Below are 22,800 nucleotides of genomic sequence, written 5' to 3'. Positions count from 1 at the left end.
CATAAACATGTCTGCTGTTAAAAGTGTAGTAACTGTCAAGGATTAAATATATCCAGTGTATGCAGAAATTAGAAATCTGGAGAAAGAAAACCGGCACCAGGTTTGTATCTGTAAGAAAAGAATTTACAGACACCAGAATCCAGGAAAATTTATCTCTGATTATTACATGCACAAGTTATGTGCATGGTTTTTGTTTGTATAGTGATTGAATATGTGTCATGGTTTAAATGTAAATTAAAACTGAAAAATTCATCCGTAATTTTGTATCACATCACGGTTCAGGCTAGGGACAATCCCGAATATCAATATAAGCTGAATAGATAGATGAATAGCTTGACAGCAGCCCTGTAGAGAATGACTGGAGGATACAGGGGACAAAGCTGGACACAAGCGGTCAATGTGCACTTACAACCTGAAAAGCCAAGTGCATCCTAGGCTGAATAAAACACAGCATGCTCATGCCCAGCACGTCAAGACAGGGGCCTTTGTCCATCTACTCCACTTTTGTGAGAGTACTCCCAACTGGAATCATCCAGTTCTGGGGTTTCCCAGCACAAAAAAAAAATGGACCTGTTAAAATGGGTCCAAGACAAAAACGATGAAAGGGCTGCAGCACCTCTGCTATGAAGACAGGCTGAGAAGGCTGAAGCTTTTCAGCCTGGAGAAGAGAAAGCTCTGGTGAAAACTTGTTGAGGCCTTTTAATACTTAAAAGGAACTTCTAAGAAAGACTGGGAAAGATTTTTTTACCAGGATCTGTAGTGACAGGACTACCAGCAAGTGTTTTTTACTAAAAGGTGGTAGATATAGATAGGATACAAGGAAGATTACGCTAAAAGTTACACCACTTTATGTAATGCTGGAGCAGGCTGCTCTCAGAACTTATGGGTGCCTCATCATTGGTAATGTTCAAGATCAGGTTGTATGGGGCTTTGAGCAGACTGGTCAAGTGGCAGTGGAGCTGCAACTAGATGATCTTTAAAGATTCTCTCCAACCCAAACTGTTTAAAGATGGACATGAAACAGTAGGGACTTCCAAGGAATAAAACAGTAATGAAGTGATCACCCACTGATGTGTGAGGAACAGTTAGGTTTTTAAAAATGTGTAGTCAATAGCACAGCAAAATTTGTTCAAAACTGCTTTAGACTTGCATATAGTAAAAAAGTAAATTTCTAAAAGATTGTATTATACAAATCAATGGTGTCATAAACCCAACTGGCAATAATTGCAGTGGTGCTCCAGTTAAAATCCCCTTACCCCAGATACAAAGGTGAGGCAAGATTAAGGAAAAATATTTTCTGTTATAAATACACATTTTTAAAAGGGTGTGATATTCCCTTTCTTCCAGTCAGTGGGCACTTTCCCTGATTGCCATGACTTTTCAGATATGATGGAGAGTGGCTTGGCAACATCAGCCAATTTCATTAGGATACTGGGATGCATCCCAGTGACTCCTATGGACTTGTTAAGGTCCCCCTGGTTGTCTTGAACCTGATCTGCTGGTTCACCGGGAATGACTTCAGTTCCCCAGTTCCTGTCTTGAGGTTCAGGGATTTCAGAGATGTGGGAAGAGTGTTTACTAATGAACACTGAGGAAAACAAAATTATTGAGTACCTCATATTTTCTTTAATCTTCCATTTCTGACCAATGTGCCTATAGAAGCCATCTTTACTATTTGTATCCTTTGCCAAATTCAGCTCCAGGAAACCTTTCCATGTCCTGTCCCTCCACAACCAGACAGCACTTCTCTTTTCTTCCCAGGATACCTGTCCCTGATTCCACATCCAGTGCTTTTCCTTCTTGAATTTGACTTTGTCCAGGAGGTCTTTACTGAGCCATGCTAGTCACCTGCCTTCCCTTCCTGAATGCTCACTGGTGGGAATGGAGAGATCTTGGGCTCTAAGAAAACCGTCCTTAAAGATCTGACAGTTCTATTCTGCTCCTTTCTCCCTGAGTGCAGTTTTCCAGAGGGTCCCATCCCCTAATTCCTAAAGTAACTAAAAGTTCAGGCTTCTAAAATTCAGAGTAGTGACTTTAACCTTTCTTTGGTCCCTAATGCTTGAGATCATGAATTCCACCAGGGCATGACCACTTCAGCCCAGGCTGCCACTGATCCTGACCTCTCCAGTTAGTTAATCTATGTCAGTAAGCAACAGGTGCAATAGTACTTCCCTGTCACCTGGGGTAAGAAATTATCCTTGGTGCTGTCCAGGAGTTTCCTGGACTGCTTACATCTTGTTGCATCTGCTGCATCTGCTGTTACATCTGCTTTTCCAGTAGATGTCAGGGACTGTCCTGACAAGTCCCTGCAGCTGGATCAGAACCTGCCAGAGTGATGCTTCCTGCAGGTGAAGTAAGAAGGTTTAGTCAACAGGGTCCCCTCACTTGAGTGGAGGGTAATAAACACAAAGCATGCGATTTTATTTATTGGCTTGGCTTCTGATTTTCAACCACAGGCCTTTGACCTGTTCATCACTGGTTTTCAAAAATGGATTTGTGCAATCAAGTCCATGGAGAGGGCAAATTGCCTGCCCCCCCCCCCCCTTTCCTTGCCTGTCCCTTCTGAACAGTTTGTAGCAGTCAATTGGAGTGCTCCAGTCATGTGATTTGTCTCACTAAGTTTCAGTGTTTGTGATTAGATCTTAGCTTTCCATTTGCACAGTCACTTCAAGCTCCTTCTGCTTTTTACTTATGCTGCATGCCATTTCATAGATCTGATGTATTTTAAGGATGGAATGCTGAGTAATTGATAAATTAATTACTTGGACATAATTGGAAATAGTTCAAAACTCCATTTAGTGAGACTTTTTAGCTTTCAGCAGTTAAATTTGGATCTTTAGTACTTTAAACTAATTTTTTCCTGTTGTTTCCCATACTTAAAGTTCTCTGCCACAAGACATTTGTGTGGTGATCCTTGGGACATTACTGTGAGACCTGTTCCCTGAAGGGAAAAAGGTCCAGTTCAGGTTATAAGCTTGAGAACTTGTCTTCCTGAACAGATACTGGATTTTCTTTAGGAAGCTGACTGCTGTTTGAAGTATTATTTGTACAGAGCTACTGAAGAAAGTAGTAAGTTGATTTGCACAGCAAATTCTTGGGATTTAAAGTAACTCAAGTTAATGTTCATTTTAAAGAGAAAAAAAAATGATAGCTGAACTGACGCCTGGGGTTACTTTTTTCCCCATTAGCTGAAGTAGCTCTCTGTGAGCTTTCTATATATGCAATTTCCAAGAAAAAGGATAAGGTATCAGTTTTAGATAAAGTTTTATTAGTGGAAAAATGGCACAGTCTTTTAGAGACTGGTGATTTGTCCTGCCTTTTTTACTGTGCAGCTTTTTAAACATTTAATTTATTTTATGCTACTGTTTTGTTTGGGAACCCTCTGTTACCAGGAGAAGGTATGGTCTCTTAGACAGCTGCCATAGCTTGCAGTAGAGTTGAGTCTCTTAAATGCCCTGAATGACGGACAACACCATTTTGTTTCTGGAGAAGTGGCTTATTTTCCCTGTACACGTAGTGATGTAGATCATTTGCTAGGCACATCCAATATGTTTAACCGTGTGGTCTTCAGGAATGGCTGTGTGTTGTTTTCATTACCAGCAAGCATTACATTCTGTCTTGTCAGCTCTGAACTTAAGCAGCTTACTTATTCCTTGCACCTTATCACAGCAGGGCACTTGGCAACCTGAGAGACTACACTGTCCAAGTCTGACAAATACAAATCTTAAAGCAATGTCAACATCATAAGGATGGCACTGCAGCCTACATCATCATCCAATTTGTCCAGTACCCTATATTTTACAGAGTGACACTTTGAAAGAAAATTCTCTTGGTGGAGAGTCAATCTGCTTTTTCAGCAGAGAAGGAAGAGACTGTGTCAGAAGGTTTCGTAACAAAATCATGCATAGATTGTCACAGAGCTCATAAAATGAGTAATGAATATGTTAACTTCATAGTTTAGAAAATTTAATTTTATGAAAATGGGCAGATACAAGGGCATATGAACACAAGTGGAGGCTGCAGAAAATATCCCGTATCTGAAAAAATATATATTCCTCTGTGTTTTTTACATCAGAGCAGTAATAGGAGACATGCTCTTGATCAAGTTAATATCAGCTTGACTTTAATAAAGAAACCATTGCAAATACAAACTTTTTTTTTAAGAACTTCTTATCCTGAGGAAGAGATAATTTATAGGAACCTTAGTCTTTAGTCTGGTGTCTCATGTTTGTCGTCCCCTTAATATGAAGGTAGCCATCTACATTATCTTTCAGTGTTAATTGACTCCACAGAAGTGATGGCTGGAGAAAGGGAGCAGAACATGCAGCAGAAAAATTCATGATACCTGATACTATATGATATTCAGCTAGCCATCTGGTCTATAGCTTTTTGGTTTTCTTCTACAGTATTAAAAATAAATTCCTTGATGATAGAAGAATTGCAGTCTTGCAGTAGGGCAGCACTTACATGATTTTGGAGAGATTCCAGATCTCTGACTAAGAAGGCTTGACTTATATCACAGATGTCCTTTTGGTTGTGAGCCTTTTGCTTTTTGACCATCATGGAAGAGTATTTCTGTCCTTGTGAGAGGTGTTTGCTTTTTATAACTAATACCTGCTGGCTAGGTAATTTTGCTGCCATAACACAGTTTGCAGTGTAGACTCAGCATATTCAGAACTGCTTGTAATGCCTGGGCATTTTCCAGTTCATCATAGTTTCAAGATACCCCATCTATCTGAAAAATACTGTGGTCACTAAGAAAGTTGCCTTTGAGATAACTGTCATGTCTCTTTTTCCTTTAGGAGTTTTCTATTAGCAGTAATCCCGTCTAGTTCTTTAACTAGTCATGGTAAAAATTATCTCATTATAGCAAGTAGAAATCGGATAGCTTTTAAATAGAAATTGAGAACTTGCAGCTCTCTCCTTCATGTGATTTGTTAGGTAAGTGGAAAATATAGGAGATGAAGATTTGCTGAATGCATCTGCCATTCCTTCCAGAATCACAGAATTATTTAGGTTAAAAAAGACCTCTGAGATAATCGAGTCCAACCCTTGACCAAACACCCCCTTGTCAACCAGACCATGGCACTGAGTGCCACATCCAGTCTTTCCTCAAACACTCCAGGGATTGTAACTCCACCACTTCCCTGGGTTGCATGTTCCAGTGTTTAACAACCATTCAGCCATTACCATGAAAGAATTTCTCTTGTTCAACCTGAACCTCCCCTGGAGCAGCTTGAGGCTGTGTCATCTTGTGGTGTTGCCAGTTTCATGGGAGAAAAGTCTGACCCTCACTTGACTACAACCTTCTTTCAAGGAGTTGTAGAGAGTGATAAGGTCTCCCCTCCTTTTCTCCAATCTCAGCTCCCTCAGCCACTTTTCATAGGACTTACTCTTCAGATACTTCACCAGCTTTGTTCTGGACTTGCTCTAGCTTCTCAATGTCTTTAGTGAAGTGATATCTTTCCTAATACAGTTTAGTTTTTTGGGTGCTGTCTTTCAGTCTGTTTGGGTGATTTCCTTGTTTATACAGCTGAGTAATTGTGACTAGCATACAGGCAGGTGTCAGAGGAGTATTTGCTGACGAAACATTTGTATAATTCAGAACTTAGTGCTGTCCTAGACAGCTTTTTGTAAATTACAAATATTTGTTCCAGTATTTCCAGATATATGGGACTCAGCCCTTTTTTATAATGATTTTCAAAACAAGTGGAACAAAATTACAGCATAGAGATTACCAGAGCAGGTAAGCAACAAAGACATAAGGGAGATATACTAAATGTTTAACCCTTGCTATCAGATTACTTAAAAAGAGGAAAATTAAGATCAAAATCCTTGTTAATGTGAGCATGATGAAATGATAGTGAGCAGTCAGTGGGATGGGATTACATATGAGACTTGGTAGTCTTTCAGTATATCTGATCTGTATGAATGGAGAGTTGATGTTGCAAACTGATTTTCTTCTTGGTTTAGATCAAGAGGCAGGGATTGACCTATCAGTCAGTGTAGAACCTTGAACTGTAGAGCACTTCATAAGGAAAGCAGCCAATGGCTAAATATTTTTTACCTTAGTGAATACCGTTTGAGAGAAAAGAGAAAACTTCAAAGTGCAAATGAAAATTGCATCTAAGCTAAAGGAAGAAGATGCATAACATAAATATATTGCAAAGAATGAGTAGTGTCCATATAGTTCATTTGGGGTGGACAGATCCATAATTTTTGAATGGTTCAGTTTCTAAATTTTTGTTTTGCTCAGTGCAGCAAAATCTGAGCTTAAAATAGCTGTACTATAAATGTTTTTGTGCTTAAATTATCATCATAATGTTTTCAAGTATTACTTAGTTTGGTTAATATAACTAAATATGTGTTAATGAATATCATCTTCATATGTACAGTAAGTTGGATTTTCCACTGTCACTATGAGAATAGTAGTAGAATTGGTAAAATTGGGCTCTCATAGGTGATCTTCTTGGTTTGCTTGTTTATCTAGCTGTTCAAAATTAAGACTTTCAGGGCACTGTGTACTAATCACACCATAAAATCCTTCTTTGTTTTTTATTTCAATAACACTTTATTTAATGCATGTGATCACCCAATTAACTTAATCTAGGTATAGAAAACACAGTTTTCTATAGATCCTAGAGATTTTATTATTCATCATATAGATGCCTATATGTTGATGACTATCAACTGAAAAAACATTAAAGAAACCACCCACTACTTTTGCTCTTCATTTTGTCACTTTGCTATTGAATAATGGTAACCCTCTCTGGTATATTACATATCCATTGCTTTGAGGGTTTCATGGGCATATTTGTGTAAATATGGTAAACATTACATTCCAGGTGGCTCAAAGGTATTGCAAAGGCCCTTTCCTTTTATGTTAATACTTGGCCAAGTTTTTGTATTGCCTTTTGTTTTGTTTTGATGTAGATCTTTGATGTAGATCTCCATCAATCACAGAGCCTCTCAAGTAGTTCTGAAATGATGTAAAAGATACCAACATACTACTTTATCTTTCCTCTGAGGGGAAAAAAATTCTGACTGTATTGTAGTAATCCTTGCCCTTCCCCTTCTCACCTTGTTTTTACCAATTCAATCTGGGCAACAAGTTTTGCTAGTACATGCTGTTCCTTGAGAGTGGAAAGTAATTAAGGTAGTAGGTGACCCAAACTCTTGAGTGATTAAGCTGGTCCTGTAAAGAACTGTCTTCTGTGCTAACAGGTTTATTGTGAAAATTTTCACTATGCACAGGGTTATGGATCTAAGCTTAGCTGACAGTGCTGACCCTTGATCAAGGAAGTACTTGGGGTTGATAAAGCTTAAACTTGCACAGTTATCCTTTATGAATGTGTTTAAGGAGTAAGGAATGATCATAATGTACTTTTAGACATGTCTGAGAGCTTACCAACATCTCACCTGATGCTTTTTGATTTATGTTTTTACTGAAAATGGAAACATTTCTTAAGAGCCTGGGATTTTCTTTAGAGCTGTATAGAGGGTTTTATATTATGAAAAAGCATAGTGCTTTGTGGAAATACAGGATTATTTTTAAAGGAAGGAGAAATATTTAGTTTAAATTAAAACTTGACTTCACTTCTTTTTCAGGCTTTTAAAAAGATTGGAACATTTAGTTTAATTTTGATTTATTTTATTTTCTGTGAGTAGAAGGTTAATTTAGAAATTATCAAAATGACAGTTGTCAGTAGGTGTCACATCTGACAATTTATTTTTTCTTACATTTCTATGTTATTGATTTCTGTTTCATAGGAACTTCTTGATATTATTTAGATTTTTAAGGTGTAGCTTCTCTTACAGATGTAAAATTTTCCTGCTTTCCTTAGGGTTTGATGGGAAGGTCAGATTACTTCACTACATAATCCAGAGAAGTGATGTTGCTAAATTGAGCAAAGTTTTATGGATCTACATATTTAACTATAAACAAGAAATTCACGGTGGTGATCAGAACAGTTTAATACAGTGAAATTTTAAGAATGAGAGTTTGAAGAATAAGCTATGTTAATCAAAGTCTTCTCTAGATTAACCACCAGTGTGAAAATAAAAATAAGTTAATCTTTTTAAAATCAGAGTAGCAGTATACAGTCTTTTCTGCTTTTATTACAGGTTCTGGTGCTGTATTATAGATGTAAACTGTAGGATTTATTTATTTTGTGGCAAGGTTATAAATCACTGAATTTTCTATACTGCAATTCCTTAGTAGATCTTTATTCTAAAATAATTAGGAAGGTGAATATATAATTCTCCACAGTAGGTTACAGCTTGTAATTTAGGGAAGGTTGGGAATGCATCACTTAAAGCTTTTGGTGAATTATCTGACTTCTGTACTTAATTTTTAATGAAACTGCTTCTTATCTAGAGAGAAAGCTTCAAACTTTTCAAATACCTGCTAAATGGCAAATCTTAGGCAGTAAAATTGAAAGGGAAAGACTCTAGATAACCAAAGTGATAGTTTGTGGGTTTTTAAATCTTAGTACAGCATTAGATAAACCAATTGCCGAGGCAAGCTTCTCCACAGCTGACCAGGTCCTCAGTGGAACAGCAGATTGTGGTATGCAGGAGGGTTTTCCGAGGCAGGGGAGTGCCAGAGCATAGACACACCCACACAGATTTAGTGGCTTGGAGAGATGCTTACTAAGTCTGGGCATTGCCGGAGGAATTGTGGCTACCTCCACATGTCTACAAAACAGCCTGGGGAGTGTGAGTTACCAGGGAATGGTGCAGCAGTTACTGCTGGGGGAGGCACAGTGATGGTGTTGACACCTTATCAGTTCAAGCAGTGGGTTGGTGATCATCATTTTCCCAAGAGGTGATTATCATCCTCCTAGCTCCTGGCAGAAGCTATGTCTTCTGCACTAACCAGAACTGATCTGGCTACCCAGAGTAAGTTCCCAAGAAAGCATGCAGCTGTTCAGGTCTCAGAGCAGAGAGATCTGCTCTGCATGAGCAGAGCATGTGTTGCCTTAAGAGTAATGCAGATTCTTCTGTTGTGTTGAATTTGGCAGAAAATAAACTCCCTTGCGTTGTAGCTGTTCTCTGATGTCAGAGGGATTGGGAGCTGCTAGGCTTAGATACTAAGTAATGGCCAATTAAGCACTAAGCAACAGAAATGGAGAGCCAAGTGGCACTGTAAATCTGGTTGGGTTCAATGAGCGCTACCATGATTATGGATTATCAAACTGTGTGATACACTGTACGCCTGGTTGTGAACAGTGAACTCTTGTGGCAGGACTTAGAAGTGTGGTTCAGTAACTCGCATGGCCAGGTGCAAAATAGTGTTGTTTACTGAGCAGCAGAAATGCAGGTTTTTACTGGTGTGATGGTGATATATACACCATCTGCAGAAGGACACGTGAATACCTAAATATGAATAATAAACCCAACAACAAATACAGTACATTTTGTGGTGAATATATACTGCTAAAAGTATGATGACAAATACAAGCTTTCTGAATTTCCTGAAGAAGCACTTGGTAGAGCTGATTATTTGAGTCTTACCCAATAGGCATCCCTGTGGAGGAGGAGATCGGTATAGCCTGTTGATCATCCCAGAATATGAAGGTGAAATCTCCTGTCATCCATTTCCACTTACATTACACTTACAATGGGTTTTTCTGAGGGAGAGAAGGTAAAATGACAGTTGTAATTTCATTTTTAGGTAGAGTTTGACTGATTTTAGGCATTAGCATATGTGAGGGTGTGAAAAGTAGCATGTGTTTCGGAGTTAGAGAAACACAGAAACACATAATGGGTCAGGTTGGAAGGCATCCAGTGCTCAAGCAGGGTTACCCTAGAGCACATTGCAGAGGATTGCTCCAGACAGCTTATTCAACAAGAGGCCCAGCATTTAGCTATTGGCCCACTTTATCGTTCGTTTTCCTTTAGTAATTGATGCATTTGAAGAATCCACGTTGGATGTCCTTGACATCCTTGTCCAGATTTAATTCCATATGGGCCTTTGTTTTTTGTGTCTCATTTCTACTTACTCTGAAGACCTCTCTAAATTCTTTCCAAGTGACCTGACCTGACGAGTTCCCGTTTATTTTCTGCTTACAGCTGAGTAATGAGAGAAGTTCTCTCTTTATCCATCTGGTCTTTTTTCCCCTTTTTTGAACATTTGGAAGCATTGTTCTTGAGCCTGGAGGAAGTGATCCTTGAATATCAGCCAACTCTCTTGGACCCCTCAGAGTCTCTTGAACCATGTGGGGCTTGTTCTCATGGCATTCTCCATGCAGATCTCCCTGCAGAAGCTAAAGTTTGCTCTCCTGAAGTCTGTGGTTGTGGTTACTTGCTGTCCTGTGTTCTCCTCATCTGGAACTGAATTCCCCACTCTCATGGTCACACCTCCAGCCAGGCCTTCCCTGTTTGTTAGTATCAGTTGAGCAGCACACCATTGCCTGGGGGATCCTCCACTACCTGTGTCAGGAAATTGTCATCCGTGCTTTCCAGGAACCTCCTGGGCTGTTTGTGTTTCACTGTGCTGGTTCTGCAGCAGATGTCAAGGGAGTGAAGTCACCCAAAAGAACCAGGGCCTGTGACTTTTAGGCTGCTTCATGCTGCTTGTAGATGGCCTCACTTTCTCCTCCTCAAAACAGCCTGTAGCAAAAAGTTTATGTAGAGTTAATGAAGCAAAGTTTAGCTTTCAGTCACCATTTTAGGTCATTTGTCTTAATTCTCAAAAGCTGCAGTTTTCAACAGACTGTGTCTACTTTTCCATGTCATGCCATCCATTGTTGTATGTCTCTCTTGGAGTGGTACACCAAGCTACTTGGGTGTTGTGGCTCTGAAGGTTGTCCTTCATGAACTATAGCAAACACATGCACTCCTTCTTGCTGAGCTTTGGTTTTCAGTATTTTCCCCAGAGCATTGCAGGGCCTTTGGTCAGTAAGTGAGAACCGTGGTTTGAGGTGTGACAAAGCATTTATCTGTGCAGTCTGGTGTCAGAATTTTGTGAGGAAGTAAAAACGTTAAGAAGCATTAGGAAGCATTTCTGAGACAGAAACCAGGAAAGCCACCAGAAAAAAACTACAAGATCAAGAGGATCCTGTTTCTTTCACCTACCGGGCAGAAGGCAGTAACTTAAAAGAGTTAATGGAGGCAAGTGTATGGTTGAGGTGGTAGGCAAACCTCCTCCTTTCCCACCTTGCCTTTCCAGATGCCTTAGTCCCTGGGTACAAGCCTCTGGGTGTGGAAACTTACCAGTTGATGATGTGGGTGATGGTTCATCTATACCAGTGGTGTTTCCAAGGTCAGAAAGGCCTACACCTCATATCAAGACCACCTTCAAGAGAGAGTAATGTATCACATCTCAAAAGCTGCAGTGTTAGTCTGTTAGATGTGTTAAGGAAAAAGAGTGAAATCTTTTAGTAAATCTGCTTTACGTGAAGTATTTTCTGGAGAATTTCATCCTTTCTAAAAGAGAATATAAAATTTTTAAAAATACTAATTTCTCTAGATTTTTTTAAGAATTAGTAGAAATTTTTGTACTCTAAGAACCTGTATTCAGGCTTAGTGGGACTGAAGGAGAGGGGGAATTGCTTCTTTAGAACAAGAGTAACATTATAGGAGATATCTTCTATACATGCAGAGTGAAATAAAAAATGAGCACATATTAGTACTCTAAGAGAGAAGTTAGTTAGGTTTATATTATAAGTGAAATATCTCAAGCCAATGACTTAAAAAGGAAAAAAAAGACTGAAAGTTGTACCATAGGTGACACATATGGACTACATTTTGTTTAATTCAATACTGGGTTTTTGATTTAACAACAATAATAAAATGACCCAAACATACAAAAAAATGAAATTTCTTCTTTTCTTTCTTTCTACATCTCTCACTCTCTTGAAAGCTTGTATGATTACGCTATTGTATCTTCAAACTGAATAGAAAGCTAAAGATAATCTGCTAATATAATTCAATCAGTGATTCATATATATCTATGTATAGCTTGTCATTATTATTCTAATAAATTGAGATTGCTGTTTTCAGGAACTTCTGTTTTGTGGAGTAAAGTTTTCCTAGATTCATAAAATTCTTACAATCCCTAATATTCGCTGGTAAAAAAGGGAGAACCTTCTGTGTATAGCATTTAAATGTAAAACATTTAGTAAAAAATGAATGAAGAAAGCAAAGATCTCCCGTTGGTCTGCAGGAGAATCCCACAGAAGGTAGATATCTGTTCAGCGATATCTGTTCAGCCCTGACTAGACTGCTCTACAGCTCTGTTTCTGTTGCCTCTTGCTGCTTCACTATAATCACTTGACCCATTGAGGACAGGGTCTATTCAAAATTTCTGTCTTAGTGTTAAGCAATCCATAATATGTCATACTTGGAAACTGATACATGCAGTGAAGTAAACTGTGATGTCAAGCAGCAATCACATTCACATTATTACGTGGACATAATATCTCTTTAGATATGTAAAGGACAGTTATGGTAGAGACTGTCACTGGAGAGGTATCAGTTCTATATGTTTGAGCTGTCTGTAGCTCTAAGATATCTTCAAAACTTCCATGACAGTAAGTATCATTTGGTTGAATAATAGCTGTGTTGCATTTGCTGGGAATTAGGAGAATAATTCGTAAGAATTGCATGCCTTTTGTCGAGAAGACAAAACTATCCTTAATGATGTAAATCAATCCCAGATACAGCTGGAATACAAGTGAAAACCTGGCAGTCCTTCACAGCCAGCCAGGAAACAGAATGAGATGTGAAATAAAGCTCTACAAGAATTGTTACAGAGTGGTTCTAAACCAATTTTCTATTTTTTTATTAATCTGCATGCTAATGCTAAAATACTTGATTTTTTTTTCTTCTGTTGTGTAAAATCCTAAATTTTAATGTCCCTATATATTCTTGTTTTTGCCATGGAATTGAATGTGCAATCTGCAGAGATTATGCAGAAGACTTTTTAAGCTTCAAGAATCTTGTGCAACCTATCTTACTGAATTATGAGGGAAACCTATTACAATTTTTGTTACAATTTTTGTGCTTCAGAGTTCATAATTCCCCAAGAGAATTACTGTGTTATGCAGCTTCAATTAGCAGTTGAAGAAAAAAGCTTAATTGCTTTCTGTAAATCTTAGACTGCTGATTTATGACTTGAAACTCAGATGATGGATTTGCAGAACATTATTTATTTTTTTTTAATATATGTTGTAATCAGTGACAGGACCCAAGGGAATGGCATCAAGCTGGCTGGATAGTAGGAGAAGATTCTTCACCCAGTGAGTGGTTCGGCACTGGAACCACTCCCCACGGAAGAGGTTACAGCACCAGCCTGACAGAGCTCAGAAAGTGTTTGGACAATGTACTCAGGCGCATGGAGTTATTCTTGGTGCAGTATCCTGCATAGGGCCAGGAGCTGAACTGAATGATCCTGAAAGGTCCCTTCCAACTCAGAATATTCTCTGATTCTATGATATATTTTTGACTTAGTAAGAAAAATAAGATTTGCTGATAATTCTGTTTTCCAAATAAAGCATTTAGCTTGAAGCAAACCAGCATTTTAATAATGGTCACAGAACTGTGTTTCACACTCAATTACTACTGTGTAGTCCATGGACTTGTGTTATTTGTACAGTCTTACCAATTTTACATAATTGTTAATTGTTTATATTTGAAAAGTAACCCCAAAATTAGAAGGAAAAGTAGCAGGAAAAAATAGTTTCAAATAAGAAAGAGAAAACATGCCATTAAAAAAACCCCACAGAACATATATCAATACTGGTGTTACTGGAAATATTGCCAATTATCACAGAGCATTTACATTCAAAATGCTATATAAAGTATATTTTGTAACATTGTTCTGTGAGCATTATCACGATTTTTCTTTGAAAGTTATTTTGAAGGAATATTTTTTTATAATAATTTGACTCTCATCAGCTAGGAATAACCTTTTCAAATTTTGACCTCAAGAGAGATCCATTTCTTAGTTTTCAGGCATCTTTATGATGACTATACCAGACATGCCACCCTGGAAGCTCAAAATACTAAAAAGCTATTTTGATGTGAAAAAGATGCTAAAAGACCTTTGCCACAATTATATTTCTTCTATAAAGTGTAAAAGCTTGGATGAGCACTATCATTAAAAATTCCATATATTGAAGAATAAAGTTTAGATGTTCTCTAAGAAAGGCTTCATTGCTGTGTCCTGGGGGGAAGGCATAGTGGGAAAGTTACTAATTTAAATGTCTATAAATTTCTGATACTGTTGGTATTATAGCACAGCTAAGTACTTCAGCCAAAATGACATAAGGGCAGCAGAAAACCTCATGCCACAGAAGTCTTGCAGAACCAAGTTACCATGACTCCCATAATGCTGATGCTCACAGCTGGATCATGGAGTATACAAGTTCTTAGTCAATTCCTGAGTATATAGCATAAATGTAACATTTGAATGTTGCCTGTCCATGTTTTTATAGCTTTTCAAGATGAATGTTTTCAATATTGAATTTCAGTCACTTCATTTCAAAGTGGTTTTTTTCATGATTTTCAATAGCATCATTTTGCTATAATCTGTATTTTATCCATGGCACCTTTTTGTTTATTTTGGGGTTTTTTTTTCAGAGTTGCTCATTCCCTGATTCTTTATGAACATAGTAAAAATGTACTACCTAAAACCTATAGGCACCCTGATCTTTGAAACAATAGCATTTAGCACTTCAGAGATCGTGAACCCCTTTACATATGGTTTATATTCCATTCACGTGCTTACTCAATTTTTATTGTGCTGTTATTCCTTACAGTTGCTACTGAGTTTTTTTTCAAAACTATCCATAAAGAAATTCTTCCTTTAAGATGCTTTTGAATTTGATATTTATGATAAGAAAATAAAAAGGTAGATTGTTTTCTGAAGCCATCAAATACATCCAATCCTTTAAAAAGAGATTATAAATTTTAATGCATACATTTTGCGTTTTTTTTATCACAGTGTTATTGACAGTATTGCTATTTTCTAGTTCTGTTACAGAGTGCTAATTAGGAACTTAGGCATGAAATCAAAAACACTAGTTATCACTAGTAATAAAAATGATCCTATTTAATAAATCTGAGATCTCTTAAGGCACATGTATTTCATGTCCTATGAGGTGCTACAATGGCATGATTTTAGAATGGAATTAAGATATTGTTTTTAAAGATAGGATTATGGGAAAATTTGATTTCCTTAATAATTGTCTTCTATATAATCTAAACACATTTCATATCTTTTATAATGATAAAGCAGAAAAAATAGTTTTAGCATATTGCACCCACCGATTCTTAGAAACAGGGTTGCTGCTATCTCACATCCAAACATGAAAAATAAAGTTATGGGGGGCACAGTGGTATAAAAGTCTGCTTTCCTGAAATTCATGCTACAAATCATGAGCGCTTTAAATAAATGAAGAGCCCGTTTTGAATAACCTTGCTTCTCAAACTGCAGTACATTGAAATAGCGGAATAATTTGGATTATACCAGAGATCTCTTATGTGAGTATTGTCTTATGTTGTGTCTAATACTTAATGCTTCTCTCAAGATGTAACTTACCGTAGGTGTATCTTTCTTATTTGGAGGGAAGAAAAAGAGAAAGAGAAGAATATGTGTGAAAGCAGGAAGGGAGTCGTGATGTAATAGCTTGGGAAATAGGGTGGGAAATAAGCAGTAACTAAACTGAACATCTTTACAATTATTTCCCCTGTAACTCTGCCCCAGCCACGGAGAGGTGTAGTTTCTTGGTCCTTTCTTCCTCAGGTGGTAAACCTGAGGTATTATCTTGGTTTGCTGTGTGTGTGCTTGCTGGAGGGAGGAGATGTACTGTCGGTAGCAGAAGTGAAGTGTGTACAGCCCTCAAACGCAACTTAGAAACTGACTCTCTGAGTTGTAGAACTGGGACGATGATTCCCTACCTTTGCCAGATATCTGACCTGGTTTTGCCTGACCAAGCTACATGCTGCAGCAAATCAACAGGTAGGAGTAATTTAATACTTTCTCCTTACTGTTACACTGGGAAGTTATGAAAAGATAAGAGCCTTCTTCTTTCAATCACTGCTTCTTGAAGTGCTCCTTGAATGATGCATTTCTTTGTTTGTATTGGTATGATTATGTAGCTATTAGGTATGTGGGTGGACTTGTTGATTGCCTCTGATTTCTAAGACATTTGTTTTTGCAAAGCAAAACTGAGAGTTTTTTAGATTACTGCTTGTAATTTCTTTAGGTGTTAATTGCTTTAGCTGAAAATAATTGCCTGTAATGTTAGTCGCAAATAAATCTGTGTTCTTTCATTGTTCTATATCTGTCCTAATTTCAGCTGGAGCAGAGTTCATTTTCTTTTTAGTAGCTGATGCAGTGCTGTGTTTTGGATTTAGTGTGAACATAATGTCGATAGGATTTTTTAGTGTCCCATAGGAGTTGAGGAAGTGCACAAGAAGCTGTGGGGCAGCATGGCCAGGACTGGTGACCTGAGGTGGCCAAAGGGCTATTAATACCTTAGAATGTCATGTCCACTATATATATAAACTGGGAGAGTTATCTGGAACAGGGGCTGACCACTGTTTGGGGACAGGCTGAGCATCAGTTAGTGGTCGGTGAGAAACTGTTTGTTCATAACTTGTTTTTCTTGAGTTTTGTATTTCTCTATCTCTCCTTTTCATAACCACTTTTATTATTGTTGTTATTATTATCATTAGTATTATTAGTATCACTGTATTTTACTTTGTTTCAGTTATTAAATGTTCTTATCTGAACTCCATGTGTTTTGCCTTTTTTCTAGTTCCTCTCCCAGTCCCCCCAGGGTGTGGAGAAGAGTGAGCAAATGGCTGCTTGGTGCTTAGTTGCCAGCTGGGATTAAACCCTGACAATATATTCCTTAAAGGAGTATGGAGGAATTGTCTTGATTTCCAGGCTGAGGAACAGTATCAGTTCTTACTCCATAATTAGTAGTCAGGGTGTACTTCTGAACACACTAAAGAGAAAGCAATTATCCTAGAAAAAAACTAGAAGTATGCATGTTCCTGTAAGGTACGTCCCAGATAGATAGCTACTGCCCTACTACAGTGAGAGCACTTACCACATATTTGTGTAGTTGTAGTAAAATACAACATAAGCTTCATTTCTTTCTATAAATTGAAAAATTTCATAAAATAAAAAACATCTTTTGACACAACTATGTAAATTTTCTTGGGTGTAATGAAATTTTGTCCTGTTCTTGGATGTGCAGAAAAAGAGCATGGTTCAATCTGAAACAGCCATTTTAGTTTTCTAAAGCACTATACAACATGCTGCAGAAAACATTGATGAGAAGAATATTGTCAAAAGATAAAATAGTGCAGGCCTCACCTATTTTCTTTGCTGTTAATAAATATTTGAAGTTTTTTACAGAGGTATCTGTGACCTGCTTTTTAAAATTGTTGAGAAGTTCAGAAGCCAATTTTTGGATTTTGTTTTATATTCTAGAAATAATTCTGAATATTATGAAAAATTATGTTTAAAGTGCTATCAGTAAAAGGAGCCTTGAGTTGTCATGGATTGTGTCTAAACCTGAGAAAAGACATATACTTCTAAACTCAGTGTCCAAGTGTTGTGCAGCTACCTAAAATTTGCAGCAAAACTGGATGCATGATGCCTCTCTTACTCCTTTGTTTTGTAAGGACCTGCATAAACATGGACTATAAGAGGACTTGTAACATCTTCTGTTTAGGCCTATGTACTAAATAATTGGAAATACAGGATTTAGGGTGAGTTGTTATGTGCATTTTCTCCCTGGAAACAGCTGTATCATCCTTGTAAAATAAGTTTATATTAATACATTTATATCTTATTGCATTCTCTTTGAGTAAGCTATGTCTATCAACCAGTGAAATTCATCAGTTGCACTCTGTGGAATAGAAAATATCCAAAATTCATCTCTAGAAAAACTGACTGATTTATCAAATGTAGTAACTTTTTAATACTCCTTTTTGATTTTCAGAGGAGATTTACAGGGGCAGTTCATGAATCAAAGTTTGAACATGTTTTGCTGGGGAAAAAAAATTGAAAGTATGGGAAAAAAATTACAGATTTTTTATTCATTAATGAAGGCAGCGCATTAGAAGAGACATCAAAACACAATAGACACTTAAAATATTCTCGGCTCTGCCAAAGCAAAAGTAGCATGTTTCTTTTATTTCAATATCTTTTCAAAGCATTCTGTTTTCATGAAAAGCTGTTTTGTTGGAAATTCACTGTGGCAGAAAACAGCATTATGCATTTGAGCAGATGCACTGGCTCACTGCGTTAAAGATGGACACCTGGGGTCTTGCATTAGACTTGCAAAGAATATGGAAATATTGCACATTAAAACAGATATAGGTAGAAAGTAGGTGAGTGTGCGTTCTCAGATTCTCAATTAAACAAACTTTTGGCAATATGAGTATGTGACTCTTTCTCTAGAGTTACTCTTTAAAATTTCTTTTTGTTTCAGTGCACTGCTCTGGAGGGATAGGAAAACAGAATTTTTGCTGTAGAGGTCTTTCTGAAGATCTCTGGGGTCTGTATTGCTGGTAACTAGCATCTGTAAGGAATGTGTCATGGTTATCAATTTTTATCTGGTAGTTTTGATAAACTATCATTTATCAGTATCAGTATCTTTCAGTATCTTTCACTTTGTCCCAGCTCTAAGCACAGGCCAGTTATTCTTTACCATACTTGTCATATTAATCATCAGTTATGATGTTTCTGCATAATGACTAGTGCTTGAAAATAGTAATTATGGTTGCTCTTGTTTGAAGCTCCACACTTCAAATAACTTTTCTGTGTGGATTTTTTTTTAGATCATTTATCCTACTGTGTGCTTTAAAGCATGCAGTGTGGCAAAATCAAAGTGTCTCAGGTTGTACATGCTTTTTACATGAAGGCCTGATAGTTTTGCCTTACACGTTAATAATAACTGCTAATGCAGTGTCAGTATGAGCAGAAGAGACATCATGAAATCTCGTCATTCAAATCATCTATGATGTGGTCAGCAGTATGCCCTGATTAAAATCTTTCTGTCATGCCAAACTCAAGTGTCCTGGGTCAGGTTTCAATAAATTAACCCAACAGGTTTTAAATAACCTGTTGGGTTAATTTATTGAAAAACTCACATTGTAAAAGTTGTGAGGCAGTGCAGACTCATGATGTCATGTTTCAAGAGTCACAGTTCACATGTCTGCTCTAACACTTCTTGCACTGCTAAAAGGCAGCTGCTGCTTTGTTGTTTGTTGTAACATCCAGGTGGGGTACATGTACTGCTTTCCTTGCCTGGGGTTGAATCAGTTAGCACCTAAGAACTTTCCAAGTTGCACTTAGGGACCTCTCTTCTACCTGCTGTATCTTCCAAAAGTATTTAGTAAAATATGTCTTTTCTTGAACAAATCTTCCTCTCTTAGCAAATGAGCAATCTGATTCCATTTTAATAAGTGTATGTGAGTGCTAAGTATGAAGAGTTTTAATGGTAATTTCATAATGAGTGATAACTTAGTGTTATGTAATTCCAAGGATTTCCTTCCTTGTGCAGCTTAGAAAAACAAGAGACTAAAACCCCCCAAGAGCATTTAAATTTTATAGTGCTCATTACTTCTGAAATTTGTTTGGTTTTTTTTTCAATGAGAAATTATTTTGTCTTAATTTCTGCTGTAAAAGTTACATGCAGTTGTACTGGATGTATCTGCTACATTTTAGTTTTTTCTCACGTTTGCTGAATTGAAAAAATCTGCAAAAAATAATGTGGAGAAATTGTACCTAATCATGGACAAGCTGTATCATTTGTCTCCAGCAAGCAGAAGGAGCAGAAATAATGCCCAGCCAATGCAAGATGAATCATATTTATTCTAAACTCAAAGTTTCTACAGTATTGAAATTTAAATGGCTTTTGTGAGAGCACTGAAATACATACTGTCATGTTTTCACTAATGGGAACCACAATAAGCGCATTATTACCCTTTTTGAGTCTCTGTCTTTGGCTTTTTGTTGATCCTCTGAAATCCACAGGGCATGGAAAGACTATTAGAATTATGAACAATTTTGACCATAAATAGAAATTACTTAAACACTGAGAACAGACTTTATTAAATTATACTGAACTTTGCATGAATATAGAATGTACATACCTCTCCCCACCTCCAATATTTTCTAATTATTGTCTGTTTATTGTACTAGGCAGGATTTTATTAATTGCTTTTGGTTACTATATTGTATATCACTTTAAGTTAGAGAACTTGGTTAGATATTTACTGGCACTTTAGTAGTCTTGACATTGTGGGCGAGCATTCCCTAGTTTTTAGGAGACACAAGAAGCTTCCCTCAAAAGGCTGCCTCCCCACCCCCTCAAAGAAGGAGAGTTGCACGCGTTTTTTCCTTTCTTAAATATGTCATCACAGAGGCCTTACTAACTTCTCTAATTGGCTTAACAGCATGCCTATTTTCAGAGCCAGTCACAATTGATTTTGCCAGGCATGGAGGAAGCTGTTAGACCCCATTGGCTCATTGCCCTGTTCCTATGTGTGTTCCTGTGTCCCTGAGCCACACGTTCCCTATGCCCTGACTGGCCCTCATCTTTGTACTGCCCCGAGACCAAGTTCACCCCAGGCCCCTCGTCAGAGAGAAAGCTGGACCTCCATGTGTGTGTGTCTGGGACTTGAACATCTCACCGCTCCGCTGAATAAAACATCTGTGGATATTATGCAGAGGTCCATTTTGCTTCCTTACCCTGGACTATACCAGCAGCAATTCAGCCTGCTACATTGGTAGTCACTGAATATAGAGCTTCAATACATTATATTTTCATACATCCTATTATGTATTCTGCCATATTTTGCGGGGCTCAGGAATGTTTGAAGGAAAGAATAGAAGGTCAGTTGTGAAAAACCCAGCTGAAGACAAAGAAGCTACTCAAACTGTTAATTTGTAAATAAAGAGTAGATACAAGATTGTTGCACATACACAGTCATAGTTCTTTTATTTTTTATTGACAATTGAGAGGACCACATTGCTTATTTAAAATATGGGCATGTACCATTGAAAAATACCACATATTTTGAGTTTAAAAGTTCCTAGAAGATTTACTTAGGTCTTTGCTTTTTCTTCAACTTGGAGATTTGTATGTGTCTAATAAATTACTAAGGTCATTAAGTCAAAAGATGATTTTTTTTTTTTCTCATTTTGCCATTGATAGGAAAGTAATGTCAAGAGAGGAACTTCAATGAAAGCAAAGATCTTCTCAAGTTTGAAAGGTCTTTGTTCTGTGCTTATAGAGAGTGAAACAAGTTCAGGCTGAGATGACCTCAAGTAGTGAAAACAATAAATGACAAATAAAAATCAGCTAAGAAACAACTCTGAAAATGCTACAAGGATTCACGACTTTGAATGAGGTCTTTCAGAAGTGTATTAAACAAAATGAAAGAAGCGAAGAAGTGTCTGGAACTCATTTGCAAACTGTCATTTGTATACTGTCAGTTCAGTATGCAAAGTGTACTGTAGTAAATATATATACCTACATATATAGACATGAAAGTGCACAATTTCTATTGCCTATATGAGTGCAGTTAAACAAAACTAATCCAGCTTATACAGACTAGACTCAAAATTGCCTAGAATAGTTCATGATAGTTCATATGGAGTCTTGATTTCTGGCACTGGAAATGACATGCTAGCCATGGTAGTGGAAGTGGATTTCCAAGAAGCTTCAACTGGTTTCGTGTAACTTATAAGCAGAATTCCAGAATGCACTTTCTAGAACAAAACCCAAAATTTTAATGATTTTGTTCAAAACGGATGTTTGTCTGATTGCTGATAACTAAACTCATCTCCATTTAATAGTCAATAATTTTCAGCTCTGGATCACACAATTCTTTTTTATCCAGTATCTCCAGGCCAAAGGGATGTAGAGGAAATTTACAAGAGTTTACACTTTTTTGAACATTAGCATAAGGAAATATTGGATTGCTGTTTTAAAGAATGAATTATGAGAAATAGAAATATTTTTTTAATTTCACATTAAGAGAAAGCAGCTTTACTTTTGCTTTTAATTGGCTATGTTCTTTGCCTTTTTCTGACTTAGTGATGAATATCTCTGAGAACTTAGTGTGATCTGCTAACTTCTACGTTTCTCTGGATAAACTTCCTCGAAATTTAAAAACTGGCTGTTAATCATAAATTAAAAATATGAGTAAAGTAATGGGGTAAAATGAGAGAAATAAAAGACCCCACAGTATTTCAGAGTGAAGCAGTGAACTCAGAAAAACATGGACTTCAAATCCTAAATATAATAAAGATTCTATATCCTTTTTCTTTTTCAGCTTTCCTATGTTCCTCTAGAAATACTTCTGTAAAAACTTTAAACCCAACTTTTTAAATGCATGATTACCAAATGTGACCTCCTCAATGCTGAAGCTGCTATTTTTAGATGAAGTTAAAATTGAAGGATGAATTATTGTTACAGAGATTTATGTCAATCCCATCAGCATGGAATGGACAAATACCAGTTTTATCATCTACAGACTTGACTGATCTACAGGACTTCAGAGAGATCAGTTTTGCTTCCAGAGATCTCTTTGTCTTTTCTGTGGTATACAGATGCTCAGTATTGTGTACTGTGTGATCTCAGGCTCACTCAGGCTACAGTGAACTCTCTCACAAGTGAGTCCTAAGTGTCCTCTCAGGCAATATCCTGAGGATGCTGAGCCAGGTGCGTGCTATATGAAGGTTTATACTGTGTGTGGCCCCCCTACCAGAATCACAGTGGTTTATTAGTCTGTGTTGGTTTTGCATGGCTTGATTTTTTTGAT

General features: G+C 37.2%; 1 protein-coding gene across 5 annotated transcripts in view; it reads left to right on the top strand.

Annotated features, from left to right (window-relative positions):
• Positions 1–22,800, top strand: part of KDM4C (lysine demethylase 4C) — a 247,259-nt gene that overhangs the window by 176,295 nt on the left and 48,164 nt on the right. The window contains exon 18 of one of the 5 annotated variants that reach the window (XM_059873489.1): positions 13,184–16,743. The exons of the other annotated variants lie outside the window; for them this stretch is intronic. Coding sequence (XP_059729472.1) covers positions 13,184–13,186 — 3 coding nt within the window. The 3' untranslated portion in view covers positions 13,187–16,743. Of the gene's footprint in view, positions 1–13,183; positions 16,744–22,800 lie in introns of those variants that run through there. 5 annotated transcript variants of the gene reach the window in all.

This window comes from Haemorhous mexicanus, chromosome Z (assembly GCF_027477595.1).
Source record: "Haemorhous mexicanus isolate bHaeMex1 chromosome Z, bHaeMex1.pri, whole genome shotgun sequence".
Taxonomy (NCBI): domain Eukaryota; kingdom Metazoa; phylum Chordata; class Aves; order Passeriformes; family Fringillidae; genus Haemorhous; species Haemorhous mexicanus.
The sequence above is the reverse complement of the archived record's forward strand: the minus strand, read 5'-3'. Positions and strand labels throughout refer to the sequence as shown.